General features: G+C 45.2%; 1 protein-coding gene across 1 annotated transcript in view; it reads right to left on the bottom strand.

Moving 5' to 3' along the window:
• The window catches only part of LOC136933077 (protein unc-13 homolog B-like), an 87,687-nt gene that overhangs the window by 35,545 nt on the left and 32,019 nt on the right, over positions 1-20,123 (bottom strand). Inside the window, 2 exon segments of the mRNA XM_067228456.1 lie at positions 12,007-12,100; positions 12,288-12,590. Of these exon segments, the coding sequence (XP_067084557.1) occupies positions 12,007-12,100; positions 12,288-12,590 (397 nt within the window).

Below are 20,123 nucleotides of genomic sequence, written 5' to 3'. Positions count from 1 at the left end.
TGTCCCTTGTTTTGGTTGTTAGGATCACATTTAATAGACGGTGAGCATCTTGGAAGGAAAACAGATCCTGGGCGTTATGATACCTGTACCTATCAGACATATCTAGTCCAGAGGCATTTAGAAATACATTTGAAAGAGACAAGAAAAAATATTGAAATAAAACATATTTTGTATTACACAGTTAACTCAACTCATTAGGAAAGCACAATTTTGTGCACATTTCCTTCTCCCTTCCCATTGAAGCCCTTTGTGGAAGACATAATTCAATATGATGGAATATTTTCTAATAATTTCTTGGTTTAGCATATGTTTTGGTAATTGATGGAGCTCACAATTTTCCTATTAAGAAAAGTGGATATTTTATGTGGAGCAACTGAGCTCAAGTACCCAGCTCTTGGAACTATATAACCTACTAAGCACTAATCTTGAGCCAGTAAATCTCTCCTTACTAATTTCCTTTTCCTAACCATTAGGCAGTATTTCCGTTTATCTACAGTATTTGTATGAAAGAGGAGTTTCTGTCAGACTGACAATGTCAGCTGTGCAGAACAGCACATCTAACGCATACATTCAAAATGGAATACATTCATGGGAGTAATTGGATTTCTTAGGGTCATTTGGAAAAAAGGTAAAAGGGCCATTATGCTGTACATTGCATGATGGGGACAGTCCAATATTAATATATTTGACCTAGAATATGACTACATGATAATATTATAGATTTTTAATTTAGTATTTATGCTTAACTCAAGGAAATAAGATTCAAGCAATGATAATTTGGCGTAACGTAATGATAAGGCTCTTTTTGTTTAATAAAATTAAGCCCTCCTCAAGAACAGATGAGCTCAACCTTATTTTTATTGACACAACTTCATACCAACTGTTGTATAATCTCCGGTGTACTCAATGAGCAGAATTAAAAATAAAAACATCTTCCCCACATAAATATAATGATGTTGTTTTAATGTATGCACAGATCAACAGGTCAGGTAACAATGGGAATGTACTTGTAAGACCAAGATTTGGCATTAATACACACAAACACATGCACTTAAATATACACAACACACACATGCACCTACACCCATTTAAACAATATCGTTAGAATTAATGACCGATAACTAAACGAAGAAACCAGCCAAACACCTCTCAGGACCATATGTTTCTGTTGCAGGAGGAATCTCATCACAAGAGCTAATATAGGGGAGAGTTTGGGATGAAGGAATGAAGGGGGAGGTAGGGATAAGGAATACGCTGTATTGCATCAACATTTAATCTTCACCTCAAGGGATCTGTTCAGCTGGGAAGTTGAAACAGCACTTCTGGTAGCTAATCTCCAACCACAGCTAAACCACTTGCACCCACAGAAGGTGTTCACGGCTACTATACTATACACAAACAAACGCCATCATTAAGTTCATCAGCCCCCCACATCTAACCCCTCTCTATGACCAAAACACAAGCCCCCTCACCAACTCTGCTGCTGGCTCTGACAGCGAAAGATTCGTCCAATCGTTCGGCGAAACAACTAGTTGTAGACCTGACTCACTGAGATAATCAAGCAGTGACCTGTCACTGCGCTGTTCAACACTTCACCCACCTTGACACCACCACAACAGTGACAGCTGATTAACCCCACTGTGACAGATGCTTTATAAAGAAACAGGTACAAGATATTTTCGGTTTCTTTACCTGTTCGGTTATTACCCAGATATCTGCCGACTGATGGCACTCGCATGGTAGCTATGGAAACCACGTGGTGACTGAACTACCATTCAAAGACAAACAACAATGACGACAAAGCATATAGCATGCATGAACGAAAATAAGGGGGAATTACTTTTTTACAGCTTGCCTTTATTCCATGCAACGCTATCATGTGATTCCATTGCATGGCTGTCATGGATTGCTTCATCAGGGAGCTATTATACTATCTGACAAGGTTACCACAGTATTTGCATCTGTTTATGCTAAGCTAACTCTGGGTCAGATAGTTGACAAATGGTTGCTGGTGACAGGGCATCACATAGAAACTGCAGCTGGCTGATAGCAGAGCTGCAGAACTCCGGATCCAGCCCAGATGATTAGGGGGGACTGGGGGCTTCATGCAGGTGCTGCTTTTTGTAACCATGGCTCAGCTGGAGAGGTTTACAACCACGACTCCTTCTCTCTCGCCAAGACGGCCTCTGTGCACCCACAAGGCACTTATTACACCAGCTAAGACCAGCAATTAGTGGTCCATTAAGAAGCTTCTCTATTTTTCCTTTATGTTCTTCTTGACTCCCATCTCTCACTCCCTTCTCCCTGAATGGATCGACTGTATCTTCTTTTGGTCTGTGTCGACACAATCCTTGACCTTGCAAGTTCACAAACGTTCCATTCACTCTATGTTTCTCCTTTTCTCTCCATTCGGGGACCACGTACAAGGAAATGGCCACATGGAGAGATTTATGAGTGAACCTCAGTTGAAGTCATTCGAATCGATAGAAGGCCTTTGCCAAAGTATTTACTTTCACACTGGTGCCGAGCCCAAAAGACCTGACGAATAAGAAGCCTAACAAACATGTGGAATGGGGAACCCAAGGAACACATAGGTTCCATGGGTTCCAAACTGCATAGTGTAAAAGGGGCACTAAAGTGTTCAAACTGTAGGAGCATCCTAAATGCATTTAGCTATTTGCTGCATCAAGAGGACAGTGTTTTAATTCAAATATACTACATTTGAAAGGAAGTCAGCGACCCACCATCACCGATTTGCCGCAGAGAAGCTACAAAAAACCCAAACCTATGTGAAACACTGTAGATAGGGCCCAAATGGTGCACCTCTGAAATAAACATGGCAGTACACAGTTGGTGTCGCCTAACAAGGTGCAGATTGACTGTGACTGACCTTTGGTCCTGACAGAGAAAGTTAAATTGCTAATCAGCACATCCCTGAGAGAAATGTCAGGTGTTTGCTACTTCCATGCTACATGACCCTTGACAAGTTTGTCTGTATGCGATCGTGTGCGTGTGCACTTTTAATTAGCTCGCCATTTTGTGACTGACAGTAAGGGGGCTGACAGTAAGAGAATACCACCATTAAGAAGGGGATTGAATCCCAAGAAGAAGAATGACAGCAAAAGAAAAAGGAGACAGCTGGCTCAGAACAGGGGTGGAGAGAGAATTGAAGGAGTCAAGGAATGAGAGAGAAAGCAAACAAGAGCAGGAGGGAGAGGCAGACAAAGAGGGAGAAAGAAACGCGCAAGAAAATAACAGCTGCTTACAATGACAGCGGCTTTTAAGATGTCAGCGACGAGATGCAGCAGCAATGATGGAAATTGCAAGGCTGATTGCGGGACCAGGAAAGGTACGGAACGGAATCCGTTTCAAGAAAGACCTAGGGGAGATGTCTGTGGACTTCTACAGCATCTGGGTTTGTACGGTGTACTGCTACAGCATGTTACAAACACAAACACAGATATTCACATGCAGGCGGAAGGTCACGCAGCATTGAGTCATGTCGGGCGGGGACAATGGCTCAACCTTCACCTCTCCTGGTCTAATTCTCTCACAGTAATTGATTCATCTCCTGACTACCTCTTTTGTTAGCTCACATATCGTGCAACAAGCTGTGTGTGTGTGTGTGTTTGTGTGTTCAGCAACACTTTACAAGTAAAGTGCATGTCCAGTTTTGAGGTACTTGCGGCAGCTTGAGGAAAGCCTAAATACAGAGCAACAGGAATGACTGGCATACACAGGAGATGATACAGAGCGGGGAGGGGATAAACGATTCTCTACATCCCTCCTTCTGTTCTCCATCCCCTCCTATTTTCTGATGGCCCACTTCGGCTTTCTGAGCGTTGTTTGGCAGACAGCCACAGCTCACTTACTAGATGACTGGCTACTGTAGCTCCCACGGAAGGATAATCAATTGATGGTTCTTTTCTTCTCTCGGTTCAAGTGATTTCCAAGTGGCCGGGACTTTCTGTACTTGTTATGGTGCCAATTCATCCTCAAGGTGGAATTCTGTCTTTCACAAAATAGGCTGTGATCAAGCCTGAAATTATCACTCGGTTCCTGGGTATGGTCAAATAAATGTTATCCCAGCTCTTCCAAGTACAGGTCATATATTTAATGTATTTTATTTTCATGCCAGGATTGACTGAAAATGTTTCTTTTGTTCCAATGCTAATTGTTGGATTTACTGTATTACATATAGATGAACTGTTTGCCCTGAGATAATTCCAAATGTCTTCCTTAAATTCTTCTTCTTTTTTCACTGAACTTAATTCTGCCCATCCAATCTTTCGTATTTCTTCTCAATTAATATTCCCTACCACTCCTCCTTCCCCCTCTCTGATTGTATTACTGTAGGGTTCATTTCCACCCCTACAGTCCTACAGCTTGTTGCTAGTGCACTGACTCCTGTCTCTATCCTCTCAGTCTGTTTGCTTGTAGACTCAAACCCCATTACTGCTCTTCTGTGCTGCCCTGAAACCTGGGGGAGTTCACATAGCAGCTGAGCATGTGTATGCTCATGCGTTAGAGAGAGAGTGAGAGAGAGAGGGAGAGAGCGCGGGAGAGAGAGAGAGAGAGTGAGGGTGAGAGAGAGTGAGAGAGAGAGAGCGCGGGAGAGAGAGAGAGAGTGAGGGTGAGAGAGAGTGAGAGAGAGTGAGAGAGAGAGACAAAAAAGTCAGTGTGTGCGTGTGAGCGCCAGCTCACGCGTGTGGGCGCTTGGCCTTTATTTGATTGACAGCCACCCAATCATTGGCCTTTGAGAACATCTGCTTCTCCTTATGAGTGTGTACAGGTATCGAGAAGGTTGGACTACTTGTACTCGCTGTGAATTATATTATTGTTGCTTGCTTTTCTACAGGTACACTCTTGCACTTTTGAGGTTCATGTTGTTTAATTTGTAATTTGTTTGACTACATGCTCGTATGTTTCTTCCTATTGGCACTTATTTGCTTTTCATAATGTATGCTTCAGGTTTTGGCTCCCCACAATGTTTTTGGGGCGTCTCGTTGTTTAATATCAGTGACCTATGCACTTTTTGTAAAGCTCTCTCTTGGAAGTCGCTTTGCATAAATGAATAAACTTCCTTAAATGAATAAACGTAAATGTAAATATGTTGTTACCGTGTATCAGTAGGGCATGTACCCCCCCCCCCCAGCCCTCTGCACGAGTACACCTGCGAGGCTCATCAAAAGCCTGACACCCACCGCTAAGCAACTGCTCACGACTACACACACACCTCCACCACCTAGTCCTGTGTCAGCAGAGAGACGTTCTGTGAGAGTAAGCCGTGTTACCATGCACTGGAGGGAAAGAGTCGACCGATATAGAACAAGCGTGAATTTGCAGTCGCTGCAACCACAGGGACATTTCTATGGACCGACCAACCAGTGAACCAACTCACAGACCGACGGAACGAGCCATAGAGCAGCTGGTTGTGGCTAAGAACAAGTTAGTTGTGGAATTGGTAAGATAACAGAGACACAGCAGGGGAGAGAGAGAGAGAGAGAGAGAGAGAGAGAGAGAGAGAGAGAGAGAGAGAGAGAGAGAGAGAGAGAGAGAGAGAGAGAGAGAAAAGAGTGTCTAGTGTTAGAGGGAGGAGAGGAAAAGAACATTGATAGAAAGGGAAAGATAGAGAAAGAAAGGGAGTGAACGAGGAAAGAGACTGTAATAGGAGACCCGTGGAACAGGGGGAAATCTGAGGAAGAGAAGGATAGAAGAAGAGAGGGAAGGTATCCCTGTGCAACGTCACAGTGCAATACCCTCATAGGCTACAATGGGGAAAGGAGAGGAAATGAATTTGTCTTTTATCTGATTTTGAAATCCAATTACTTTTTAATGTTAACTGTAATACGAAGCTGTCAGAAGATGGTTTGCATTGTACTATATTTGATTTAATTTTCCAAATATTTAGACAACAGGTAGGCTACATATTTCTAATATTTCCACAGGTAAACATAAACGGACAGACCACTTGTGAGATGGTGAAATAGTTGCAACAAACTTACCTCTCTGGGGACAAGAAGAACTCAACTTTAAGAACTAAAAGTTTATGAATTGCACAGTCATCTATTGAAACAACGATATCTCAGGCTGGGATAGAGCATTTACAAATGCTTGACGATGCCAGATTCTTAAATCAAATCCAATTCACGAGCTTCCTTGGCAATTCCACGAGGCAAAGTTTCCCAAAAAGGTTACAGCGCAATGACACAATAAAGATCGACAGAATAAACTATAGATCTTTCTGTTTTCTTTTTCCAGCAAATTAATATCCCACCTGTCACAGGACTTCCTTTTAACAACTTCCTGTTAAAAGCACTCACATCTTCACATGTACACTAGACAGTCTCTCAGTGCATAAGCCTTCAAGCTCTCATTCCATGTCTTTCTAGAGCTCTCTCTGTCCAAATCCGTTTCCATTTTCATTCTATCCTGCTGGTCTTCCTCTGTCTTTCCTTCCTTCCCTCCTCCTCCTCTCCCTCCTGCTGGAGTGAATGCAGCTTGTTGCACAGAAAGCAGACGCTTCGGATCTTGTGACTCTCTCCCTCCCCCTCCATCTCCCTCCCTCTCTCTCTCACCCTCCATGCCTCCTTCACCCACCTCCCTCTCTTAACATATATTCTCATCCCTTTTTTTTTTTACTCTTCCCATTTCTCTCCATCCCCCTCATTTCCTCCCTCCCTCCCTCCCTCCCTCCCTCCCTCCCTCCCTCCCTCCCTCCCTCCCTCCCTCCCTCCCTCCCTCCCCTTACCCCCCCCCCTCTCCCTCCCTCCCCCTCCCTCCCCCCCTCCTCCCCTCCCTCCCTCCCTCCCTCCCTCCCTCCCTCCCTCCCTCCCTCCCTCCTCCCCTCCCCTCCCCCCCCTCCCCCCTTCCCCCCCTCCCTCCCTCCCCCCCTCCCTCCCTCCCCTCCTCCCCTCCCTCCTCCCCTCCCTCCCTCCCTCCCTCCCTCCTTCCCTTGGTGTGCTAGCCAGCCTTGCAGTGTTAATGAAAAGCTCGCTATGCTCCCAAATCCTGCTCCCTCCTTTCTCCCTCCATCCCTGCCTTTCCTCGTGAACTGCCTTTGTCACCTTCGGATTCCTCAATCGACTTCTTCACATGAACCAATCTGCTTCTCGTGCTTACTTGCTGTCTTCCTGACCTTTTCTCGTTTATATGGGAGACAACATTGTTGGTCAACTCTGACGTTTTTTGTTTCTTCTCCAAAGTGTACCACAAGCCTCTTTTACCATCAAGGATGACTGATGGACAAAAGAGGGGGGAAGGCCAGGAACAGGGAGAAAGAAATGGAGACGATGAAGGAGAGAAGCCTGCGCCTCAAGATGCACCAGTGGAACATGAAGGAGGATATTCCTGGTCTCGGGGTTTGGGTGACAAGGCGGAGGCCTCTCATTTCTAAGCAGCTCCCTCCCTCTCTGCTCTCCCATGGCTCCATGCATCCCTGCTTTTCTTAATTCCATTAAAGTCCACAGAGCAACAAGCTACCCGTTTGGATAGGAGAGAGAGACAGGTAGCTGAGAGAGAGAGAGAGACAGGTAGTTGAGAGAGAGAGAGACAGGTAGTTGGGAGAGAGAGGGAGAGAGAGAGAGAGAGAGAGAGAGAGAGAGAGAGAGAGAGAGAGAGAGAGAGAGAGAGAGAGAGAGAGAGAGAGAGAGAGAGAGAGAGAGGAAGAGGAAGAGACTGTGGTGATACAGTACACAGCACACACTAATGACCTTTTTCCCTCCCGTGAATCTGATTTAAACCTCCCGTTGATGGAACACAGAGAGCCTGGGCAGCCAAAAGTACTTTCTTAAAAGCTACGCGGCATGACTGTTGCCGCTGCCCAGAATGGCTACTAGCACGACGCTAGCATTATCATTGTAGAAGTTAAAGGGAGACTTACAGACTCTCAATACACAACAGTGACTCTAACGAGCAGTAGGTAATGGGTTAGTGAAAGTTCATGGTAATTTGATGGTGCGTTTGTGCAGGATGCCTGAGGTTGTGATGGGCTATATAACAAGGTTTCATTTACATGCATGTTTACAATGCATGTGACGGTATGATTAACGCGAGTGTCTGAATCTTTATCAACAGTACAAAATTGGCTATGGCCGAAACACTTGCGCTATCAAGTACGGGTGTGTACAATATACTGAATGCGTATACTTTATGATGTGGGATGTTTTCCTTTTCCTGTCGTGTTAGGAGTACGCATTTGTGTTTGAAATCATACATGCTGTAATCCATGTAGGTTTCTTAATCTCCTCTTGTAAGAACAATTCAAAGTGCTATGTAGTATCAACACATACAACATCGATGAGGCGTGTGTCGGGTTATCTTTTCCTCTACTACGCTGCTATACCATACTATGCCTCGACTGCAGGGCGAATCTGGCAGGCAGCACTTGAGACGCCTTTACCTCCTCCATGCTGCGACCTTGGTTCACTCTGTTTCTCTCTCTCTCCCCACACAACCACAGATGTGACTGAGCGGGGACACACCAAGTCCAGACAGAGCGTCTGCATGGCACACACACCTTGTGGGGGCCGTGTTGTAGCTAGAGGACACAGACGCAAACATTTAAAAAATCCAAATAAAATACTATCCATTCTGCATTTATCAATACTTATTAATATTAACATTAGCTTAATAAACGTCTCCAATGTGAGTCTTCATGACAATATTCAAGGTGTGGGCTGGTTAGATTTTGTCCTCTACTTGAGCCATGGATAATAGAGTACACATTTTTTATTTTTTTGCCTGGCCAAGTCTTAAAATACTTAATTGTAATCCTCAAGTGTAAATGAGGGCTGGTCCCCACCTATTTAAACACCTTAATTTAGCTTCATTCATTCCCAAAAAACGCAAACACTTATTTTGTGCACACAGCAAGTAGTGTCCCCACGCAAAACAGTAAAAAAACATCAATCTTTTGCAAGAGGTGGGAACAATGCCTCGAGGGTGAGTAAGCACTCCACATCCCTTCATCTCCCTCTCCTCCGTCCCTCAGAAAGGATGATGCTAATGGATATGCAAACAAAGCAGTCCCCGGTGAAAAGTTCGCCTTTCCGTGGGACGTGGAAAAAGCACAGACGCCGCTGCTCTCTTTCAGGTCTAGCCCAACACCCTTTTTTTTTACCCTTAAGTTAAGATGCCATTCGAGGGCTGTTGCTTGTTTGGTGAGCTAAAGCTGAAACCTACACAGCGTGCGTGTCACAACAGCCAAGAGTATTCCAACACTGACAGAATGGGAGGAAAACACACATTTCTAGTCATGACACTTAATGCTCCCCCCTGTAATTTCCCATTGACTTAATTAATTTCCAAAGCCACCTCTCAAAGCCAACTCTGAACTTTCTCATTACGCTGATTAGACTCGATACCCACCGTTGCCACAACAACTGGAGATTCTAATCGTTGGAGATTTGCATAGCTCTAGTCGGGTGCCCAGGAGATGATTTGACAGCTTCTTTGTTTGGCTTCTCAGACTCCTTCTTCGGTGCCAAACCCCCTTCGCCTCGATCATTTGCTTCTCCAAAACTCTGACATTTCCCCACAGCGGACCAGTCTGACTAAACAGCACTGAAACTAAGAGTCGGACTGTCTTTATACAGTAACTACCCTCAACAAGATATCACCAGTATTTTAATAGAGGACCCAGAAAAATGCAAACTACCACCTCTGAATAACAGCCATTTTATTATCAAGAAGGCAAACTGTTTTATTCAAGAGTTTCATTTATAGCAACAGACAACTACCTCAAAAGGACATGGAAGATAGCAGTAAGAAAGAAAAGTATGTGAATATGAAATGAACCGTGAAAGGGTGCGGATGAACATTACAAAGCACTGGAAATGAAAACAATGTGAGTGTGCACTCTTTATGGCGAAGCAACCGTAATCATATGGCAAAGCAAGGTTCTGTTTCCATAGTAATGCAACTTTGTTGCCATGGTAAATCACTTGTTGAGACAAAGAGCCTTTTTTAGCCTGGGCATATAGTGAAACACTGACCTCCAAGTCAGAAATTGGTCCCTGTAATAACTAAGGTCAAATAATTAGAGGCCCAGAAAACACTATACATAAGCAGGACACAGTGAGTACCTGCATTAAGAATATGTGAAGCATATTCATAATGATTGGCAATTGATGACTACTCAACATAACCTGTATTCAATCAAATCCTTATAACCTTTCTTGCTTCAGTCCTTTCTTACTTCAATAATTTATTTCTCTCTCTTGACTCTATGCTTTCGTTATTTCTGAACACATACACATGGGCATCACAGGCACACACACACACTGAAACACCTATGCTTAAGGAGTCACGACCCATCTGACACATCACAACCTTCATGTCTCCTCTGACCTGTTGTCTGTCAATTCTTAGAGGCGCGCACCAACCAGTCAGGGCTGCTGGGCCTGCCCCACCAATCAGGACTGGGCCTTCCCCACTAATTAGGGCTGGGCTCACCCACAACAGCAGGCACAAACTGCTTTCCTCTGGGACACCAGCTGTGTGAAGGAGGCGGAGACTCCACCTTGACTGACAGGTCTCGGATCCCGTTGGGGGACAGAGAATCTCATATTTTTTAAGTACGCTGAAGGTGTGGACAAAAGAGAGTGATATATTATGGTCTACAGATACATTACCGTTGAATTGTCTTTGGGCTCAGATAAAAGGAGAGGAGTGTGTGAGTGATCATCTATTATTGAAGCAACACAAAACTGGGGACTGCACTACAGTACGTATTCATTCAGATCTATGAGGAACTGCCACAAAGATAGGGGAAAAGGGAGAGAGAGAGAGAGAGAGAGAGAGAGAGAGAGAGAGAGAGAGAGAGAGAGAGAGAGAGAGAGAGAGAGAGAGAGAGGGAGAGATCACAATGATTTAATTTACAGCACAGCTGTCATAAAATGTATCATACATTTTCTTGGGTCTCTTCTACGGTCTTCAACTTTAAGACAGTGTCCACCTCTATTTCCTGAACAATTTCCCCTGTCATTCTTTATCTTTATCTTTCCTTTCCATTTGACTTAACCGCATATTGGGAAGCATTTTGATGAGCAATTCTTGGTTTGCCCCATTGACTTCACAAAGCAAACTCTCATTGGCTGGGATGCACATATCTCGCAAGCGTACCCGTGGAGAATGAGGCCACACCCTGGAGGACTGTGACCAGCATACCTGAGGATTTGAAACCCAAACTGCATTGAAACGTTGTTTTCCCATTAATGCTATGTTATTATCAGAGTATAAAAAAATAATTTCCACAGTCCTCAATAAAAAATGTGAATTGTCCAGGCTTAAGTTAAAGGAGGAGGTTGATGAGAGGACAAGCAGGCTTGCAGACAATCAGAGATAGAAAGATGGAGCCAATCACACCGAGAGGACTCAAGAAGAGAAGAGGAGGAGGGAGAGGAGGGCTGAGGTAGGGATAGAAGGGAGGTGGGGTCTCTTGGCATACATCAGAGCAGGCTGCAATCAAAGCCTGGATGATTGTAACATTGGTGGTGTGTGTCGTGTGTATGAGTACTTTTTGAAAATGCTAAGTTAAGAGGGTACATGCCCTTGACCAGACCTCTTTCATCAACCAATACATCCTTCACTGCATTGGAAAATCTTTGCAAAATATTCAGAGGGCTGTTCGGATTAGGAACGTCCGTTTTGGGATTTGTGTTCCGACACAGGAACGTCAGTTTCTAATACATACCTTATCATGTGCTAGGAACCTCTACTATTTCCAGAGGACCATAGTGGCATGCAGAAGAAATCCCACACCTGCATTTCAACTCGTGTAAATGTTTTGGCAACTATACCCAGGTCAAAGTGTAAGCCCTCAACTGAACTGGCATGATGAAACTCAACCAACGCACAGAGAGAATGGTGTGAGACGGAGCATGAGTTTCGAGAGTGTGTGCGAGTGTGTTTGTGAGCGTGTACGTGACGTGGCCCTTGCGAGTGTGTATGTCTGCGAGTGTGTGAGAAAAACAGAGATACAGAGAGATGTGGGGTGTAAGTTCTCCTTACCTCGAGCAGCCGAACTCTGATTTTATTGTAAGCCTTCAGCCAACGCACTTTGGATGGAGAGCATGGTGGGGGACCGCCCTCAAAGAAACTAGCAGAGAAGAAAAGCAAAAGATGTTCAGGAAGGATCAATAAAGAATGACGAGTTTGTGTGTGCAAATTGAATACATACATCACAGGAATATTCCTTTTGTTTCCGGGGGGTTTTCAGTCTTTCCAAGTGTATGTTTGTCTGAGAAACAGCCATTACTATGTGAAACAACATTCACTGATTGTACCTGATCTGCTTCTCTGCCCTCTTGTCTTGATTGTCCAGTGGTTTGGGAAGAATGATGGATTCCTTCAGGTCTTTGTTGGATCCAGGCTCAGGGACGGGCCTTAGTTCCTTCTCAGCCTCGTCTCCCTCCTCTTCCTCCCAGGCCGAGCGTTGGCTGTGAAGAGGGGGCCTTGGGCAAGCGGTGCGAAGGGCCTCTGGGTCATGCTGTTCCTCAGGGTCATGTTGGTCCTCTGGGTCTGAGCTCAAACGAGAGCTGGCCTGGCTGAGGTTCCCTGAAGACCCAAAGCGGCTGCTATTTGCCGGGCTGCAGAGGAAAACAGGGACAGGTTATGACAGATAAATATGGGGGAAGACTGTCACTTGAAAAGATGAGAGTGATAGATTTACCTGACAACAAAGGGATAAACTGTGCCTATCTACAGACAGGGAACAGACAGTCACAGGGAACTAGGGGCCGGTTATCATTTGGCAGGACAGTCATTACTGACAGGAGAAGGGAAAAGGGGATGGGATTTAAGGAAAGAATGGCATGAATTCCCATCTCATATTTCTATTTTAAAGATCCACTATTATGCAAGAAATGTCTCTGAGTAAAATCATTTGCAGACAATGTTCCAAGGTATGTGTGAGAATGTTGCATCAACAGCTTCGCTCTGGTGATAATTACCATCACACTTGTGTTTTCAAAGTCATATGCTTTCAAAATTACTTAGTTAAGCAATGGGGGATGGTTTCCTGATAACGCAAAACCTGTTCAGCAAATAATAGTCACACTACCTACAAATCAGTAATAGTAAGCTTTAGCTCAGTGGGAGAGATTATACAGTACCCTCTCATTATGGGGTTAATATAGTGCCCAGAAGGCTATGTCAGCTTGGACAATTAAGCCCTTTGATCCACAGGAAAAATACTGCGATTGAAAAAGAAACTACTACCTCCACATTATGTGGGCGAGTGGCTGAGCTAACGAGGGAAGTGGCCCTTTGCCTAAACCAGCTGGATGATTTACTTTGTATTGGGTCAAATTACTTCTCGCCATTCCTTTTATTTCCATGTCCAGCTCGCCACAGTGGTGTGCCTAGCCCCGCCAACATAAATCTCCCCAGGCTATATTCATCTAAACAAATTGGCTGGCGCTTGGAGAATAATTCAGAGAGCCCTAGGGGCAGGGTGGAAGGCTGGCATAAGGCCTACCACAAGTGAAAAGCTAATAAATAAAGGCTATTGGTTTCTTCATGCATTGCACATCCATCAATGTCAGGGACGTACAAAATGGCTTTTGAGCGCCATTCCAAGCCAGTTCTATATTTTTATTTGTAAAAAGCTAAATGTAAAAAGCATAAGGTCAATGATAAAAAAAATATTTCCCTTTGTAATATTAAACCTAAAATATATTTAACTGATTTGGAGAAAGCAAACTGAATCTTTTTAAAAGCTGAAGAAAAAAGCATTAAGATGGACATGGAAATCACAGGATCACACAACAACAAACTACAAGGATCTTCTAAAAAGAGAGACCGGGAAAGGATGTGTTACAGCTACTTTCTATGATCTAAAATACGACGGCATAATAAATGAGTCTGGATGAGTCATTTATCATGCTATGCACTAGCCTTTTAGCGGTGTCCTTCATCAATAAGTCCCTTGGTTGTGCTAAAGCAGACAAGGGTTCAGTGGGGGTGTCCATGCCTTTCTCTACGCCACAAGGTCTGATCTGAATCTGCGGTTTTTCGAAACTCTCTGTGATTGACGCCGTCTCTGAGGGGAATCTTGACCGTGCACACTGAGCAAGTGTCTCACTGCTCCCTCGACTCTTGTCCATGCTTGCAGTTTTGGTGGAATTATCCGTTGGACCTTCGGTGTCGCTTGCATCAGCGCTTCCGGTCTCGTCAGAATCCGGTGAGGGTTTCTCAACCTCAGATGAGCATATCTGAGCTTCCGGCTCACGGATTCTTTCATTGCCAGGTCTAGAATCTTGAGGCTGTGGTTGAGTAGTGACCACTGGAGGAGGGCTTTCAGCTTTTGGAGATTCTGGACTCTGCCATGGAAAGCCAAGTTTCTTCCCAAACATAGATGCAGCAGATGGAGTCTCCTCCTTTTCTGTGGGTTTCTCTTCCTGAAATATGCCGGCAGAAAGGTTTTTGAAACCAGAAAAGAGGCCTCCATCCGATGTGGGTGGTGGTGGCGTCTTGGTTGCAGGGGATTGAGTTGGTGCAGAAGAGAAAAGAGACCCAAGAGATGATGCCCCACCGGCAGCTCCAGACATGAAGCCCCCGAATGTTGGAGCAGACAGAACAGGTATGTCAAACATACCCTTGGAGGGTTCTGCAACCAAAGGTTCCGTTTTATCAACCCCTGAAGAGTCGGGCTCCCCTGAAATTGCAACTGGCTCCTTGTGTGTAACCTCTCCCTCAGAAACAGCGGTTTTCCCTTCATCGGACAGCTTAGTGGATGACAAGTCCTCTTCCTCTGACTTATCTGTTCTTTCTGCCGGTTCTGTTGACCCTTTCTCTGCTGTTTCAGATGCAGGTTTTTGAGCCTTCTCCTCAGCCAACAAAGTTTCATCTGTTCCTGTGTCTGCTTTGTCACTCAGCCCTCCAGCATCGCTAGTTGTCTCCTTTGAAGTTGGTACAGGGGGACCTTGTCCACCAGGCTCCTGTTGGGCCTCTGGTCCTTTAAACATACTGAACAGATCACCAGTAAGTGACTCAGTGGGCAGGCTTGTTGACAGACCGAAGAAAGAGCTTTTCTGTTGAGGCTGACCCACAGCAGGGGGGGGAGCAGGTGCTGAACCAAAGAACGAAGCTGGTGAACTGGAGAAAAACCCTGAAGATGCTGGTTTGGTTGGGGCACTTGGTGCTGAGAACATGGACATGAACCCTGAAAATGGAGCTGGCTCAGGAGGCTTCTGTGGCCCCGCTTGTCTGGGTCCAGCCATCCTGGGACCTCCCATTCTAGGACCACCCATTCTAGGTCCGGCCATCCTTGGCCCTCCCATTCTTTGACCTGGTGGAGGGCCAGAGGGTCTTGCCATGCCTGGTCTGGGCTGATGCTGTGGTGGAGGGGGATATTGGTGGCCCATTGGAGGAACTGGACTTGTTGCCTGAGCTCTCTCAGTTTCTGGGGGTTGAATGATTTCAATCTTTTTTTCCTCATATGTAGATTGGACAGTCTCAGAATTCTTCTCCTCTACAAGAGATGTATCAACCTCCACAGGTTTTTCCTGTTCCTCTGAAACTATATCTGCCTCCAAGGTTGTTTTTTCACATTCTATCACAATCTTCTCTGGTTCCTCTGTAGATGCCTCTCTTTTGACCTTTGCTAATTCATGTTCCGTTGCTAGATCTTGCAGTTGTACATCATTGTTTAAATCGCCAAAACCTGATTCTGTACTTGAAGTGACTTCGACATCATCAACTATTTCATCAGATTGCTCTGATCTCTCAGCTGCTCCAACAGCAGGCACATCAGATTCAACAGCAATCCTTGGAAGTGCCAGATCATCATTCTCTGATTCCACAGTGGTTTTCAAGTTCTCCTCAAATTGCTCTATTGTTTGTGATTCAAGCGGTTTCTCTGACTCTTCTGGTATCTCAGACTTCACAAGCACAGTTGAATCTATTAGTTTTTCAGTGTCCGCTGGGGTTAAAGGTTGCTCTGTATCTGCCAGAATTTCTGGGAGCTGATCTTCTTTGCTTGGAATCTGTACTTCCTGTTGACTTTCCATTGTTGGACCAGCACTCTCTGTCTCTTTAGATTCAATATCAGCAGCAGTAGTCTCTGTAACATCTTGGAAACAGGAATCTTGAGTCTCCTCAAGTTTCTTATCAGCTACTTGGTCATCTTCCACTGACACTACAAGACCTGAATCAGGAGGAACATTTTCCAGGGATTGTCCCTCGATGTGCTTATCTTCTGAAACTGAAGGTTCATCAATTTTATCTTTGGCTTCAATGACAGGTGGCTGCTCAATCACAACGTCTTTATCCACACAAGCCACTGCTTCAGGTTTGGGTTCTTCAGATTTCTTCTCGTCTCCCATGAATGACATACTAAGAAGTCCAAAGGCACTCGTTTTAGGTTTGTTCTCTTCAGCACCGAGAGAAAACATGGAGGGCACTTTGAATATACTCTCATTCTCCGTTGGTTTAGAAGCCATCGTGGGTGCAACTGCTTGGGCCTGACTGGGTGCTGGCTGTTGAGGTCCACCAAACATGGGAAACATACTTTTTCCAGGTGGCTCCTTGTTAGTGGATGGTGCCTGGCCTCTCTGACCAGTTGGAGGAGGAGCACTAGGACCCCCAAACATGGAAAACAATCCTGATCCAGACGTTTCTTTAGGTGCTGTAGAAACAGGGAGGATGCCACCAAATATAGAAGATCCAGTTGCAGGTGGTCTTTGAGGGGGGGCACCACCAACCTGAGGCCCTCTTGGACCTGCTGGTTGCTGAGGAGTAGGTCCACCAAACATGGAGAACAACCCTTTGCCTGGAGGTTCTTTGGTTGGAGGGCCTCTAGGTGGCATAGTACCCACGGAAGGACCCCGTGGACCCAGTGGTGGCTGAGCAGTAGATCCACCAAACATGGAGAACAAGCCCTTACCAGGAGGCTCTTTAGGAAAAGATGCTTGTGGTGTTGGTCCTCTTGGTACAGGGGCACTTGGCCCACTGAACATTGAAAACAAGCCTGCTGCTGGGGTATCTTTGGGAGCAGAAGAGCCAGGGAGAATGCCACCAAGTATTGATGATCCAGTCTGCGAGGGTGTCTGCGGACTTGCAGTCGAGCCACCAAACATTGAAAATAAACCTTTGCCCGTTTGTTCTTTAGGGGCTTCAGCTTCTGGTTGAGCAACATCAGGAGCCAAGCTTTCCTCTTTGGGTGGTAAGATCTCTGTAGAGGAAGGCGCATCAGCAGCTGCACTGGGATCCTGTGTCGTTTTAGCCTCTAGTGTTTCTACAGTTTCTTCTGGCACCTCAAAGATTGGTCGTTCTTTTACAGGAATATCCTGAGGCAGAGGTTCACTTGCTGCCACAGCCTCTGCATCTACATCAGCAACATCTATAGTTTCTGAGGAGGTTGCTTCTACAGTTGAATATTTCGGAGGTTCATCTAATTTCGTAGTGAGCTCCTCTGGCGGTGGGGTAGTGGTCTTCTCTGTGGGGATAATGACTGCCACTGAGGGGAGAGAGGTGGTCTTCTCTATGGGGATAGTGGGAGTCTCCCCTGACAAAATGGAGGACTCCACTGATGGTAGGGTTGTGCTCTCCTCTGTGGGAGTACTACCTGTCTCTGATGTCATTATTGTGGCTTCTAGCGGTAGAGGTTTTAACTCCTCTGGTAGGACAATCGGATCTTTATATGTTATTTCATTGGTTATGATATCTTGTGGTTTAGCAGATTCTTCCAGAAGTAAAGTGCTAGGTTCCACTGGGTGGACTAATGACTCTTCAGGTGTGATTTCAGTGGTTGTCAAATCCTGTGATTTAATGGATTCATCTAGTGGGGATGTTTTGGGCTCCTCTGATTGGTGAATTGTCTCTTGAATTGTTCTGCTATAGGTCATCTTATCCTGTGGTTGGGCAGATATGTCCTCTGCTTCACAGGGTGTTGATTCTGGACATGTAGTGGGTGTCATGTCCTCCGGACTAGATACCTCAGGGGAAGTCTGTTCTTCACTAGTGGGCTCATTTGACTCCAGGATATCTTTCCTTTCTGTCGTCTCTTCCTCTGGGGTACTAGCAGCTGAGACCCAAATATGGGGTAATAACCTCCTCTCGGGATTAAGCTGCCTCAAATCTGGCACTCCATCAAAGGACGCAATCCCTACAGGGAGAGATGAGGGAGGAGTTGTTTTCTCTGTGTCTTGAGAAGATATACATTCCACAGTTTGTGTATGTGTAGTAGGTTCAGCGCCTTCTAAGCTTTCCTGTTGAGAGATACACAATTCGGTAGTTTTCACATCCTCTGATGTGACCTCTCTCAGAGCGTGCCCTGTGGACTTGATTGCAGATGTCTCCTCTGACTGGAGTTCTGACTGTTGGGAGGGCTCAGAGATTATACCTCTAGGTGGCAATTCAGGGGTTGGAGAAACTGCAAAAGTCTGATCCGTTATAATTGTAGGACTGGCTGCTTGTGTAACATCTGCATGTGATGCTGCATATTGAGAGCTTGGAAGTACAGGCATCGAGGTAATTCCTCTAGTTGGTGTCTCACTGGATGGTGAGGCAACAGGGGTGGACCTTTGAGATGCCTGAGGACTGGTGCCATTCAGCATCGAAATTTGATCTGATATTTCAAAGGTTGCGGATTCTATTGGAGTGGTTCCTGCTTGGGACGTCAAGACTGTATCCGATATCGGTCCACTGACTGCAGAACTTACTACACAAACAGATGTATCTTCTGTTAGAGACTGTGCAGAGCTGTCACTGGGTGACTCATGTGAACTTTGCTCTGACAATTTATGTACCAAATCTGGAAGAACCTTAACTGGGGGTGACGGGATTTGAGGAGCTGTGACGATTGGTGGTAGGGTATGTTTGATATTTAGACCAACATTGCTTGGTATTGAAGTAGCAGGGACAGATACTGCATGTGCCACAGTTGTGTGGGTGGGAAGCACCTGACACATGTCCTCCACTGATACTGAAGCAGGTGGCATGACAGAAGGATCTCTTTTGGAAGACATATTATCCATAGTTGTGGCAGCTCTTTGTGTAGGCATGATAGGGGGCTGAGAACTTGATTGATCACTGAACATTGAGACCAGATTCTTTACTGATCTATCAGGGGTTGGACAAACTGCAGGTGTTTGTTTAGGAGATGCGCAGGGGCTTGGAGTGGTAACTATCGGACCCAATTCCAGTGATTCTTTTCTTACAGTTGATTTAGGTGTAGGGCTTTCTGATGTGGTGGCTTGAGGGATAGAACCACTAATCACTGTTACCACTCCTTTAGCTAATGAAGTGGTTTGTAACTGGACAGAAACTGGATATTGGCTTGGCCCAGTTTGATGAGAAACCTTAACCGATTTACTCACTGAAGTTGAAGAGGTAGTTACAGTCTTTGTTATCACTTTTGCACTTTGCACCGTTTGCGAAACATTTGGGGGTCCATAGCCTACTGAAGTAGTACTGGAGGTAGGCAATGGCTCGCCATAATTTGTTGTTGTTGTTCCATACTCGTACTGGCTTTCCTCATCAAAGCTGTCTACTGTCGGTTGTTTGATTAAAATCTTCGGTCTGGAAGGAATGTTGTATTGTACACTAATGTTTTGGCTTTTCATAGTTGGGACAACTGGCTGAGATGTACTCATGTAAACTCTCATGTCAGACTGCTGATGTATCTGCTGTGGGAGCACTCTCTGTGCACCAAGAGGAGGCGGCCTTTGAGGCAGCTTTGGTTGTCTCTTCTCAGTTACACGTAAATCAGTGGCATGCTGATAATCACTTTCTGGCGAGAAACCAAGTGACATAGTTCTTTCCAGTATTGCTTGAGGTACAGATGACATCGGAATCTCAGTTTGTTGATGAGCAAATACACCAAGCGAACCTGAATCACTCATCTGGGAATAACTGTGTTCTGATGGTACCAAGGATTGGATGTTGTGTTGGACACTTGGAAGAATGGTGAGGGATGGCTCTCTGGGAAGTGATGATTTCTGAGAAGGAGAAACTGAGGCATCTCGTCTTACCTCATTATGAATTGTTGACGGTATAGATTGATGTTGGTAATCATATTGATTAGACACCGCGTTCTGGGTCCCTCGTAGGGAGGACAGATCTTCTACTCCGTGATCTCTCCATATTATATTTGTGTTCTCTTCTACCTCTAAAGTCAG

This window comes from Osmerus mordax, chromosome 24 (assembly GCF_038355195.1).
Source record: "Osmerus mordax isolate fOsmMor3 chromosome 24, fOsmMor3.pri, whole genome shotgun sequence".
NCBI lineage: Eukaryota > Metazoa > Chordata > Actinopteri > Osmeriformes > Osmeridae > Osmerus > Osmerus mordax.
Note: the sequence above shows the minus strand (reverse complement) of the source record. Positions and strands in the feature narration are given on the sequence as shown.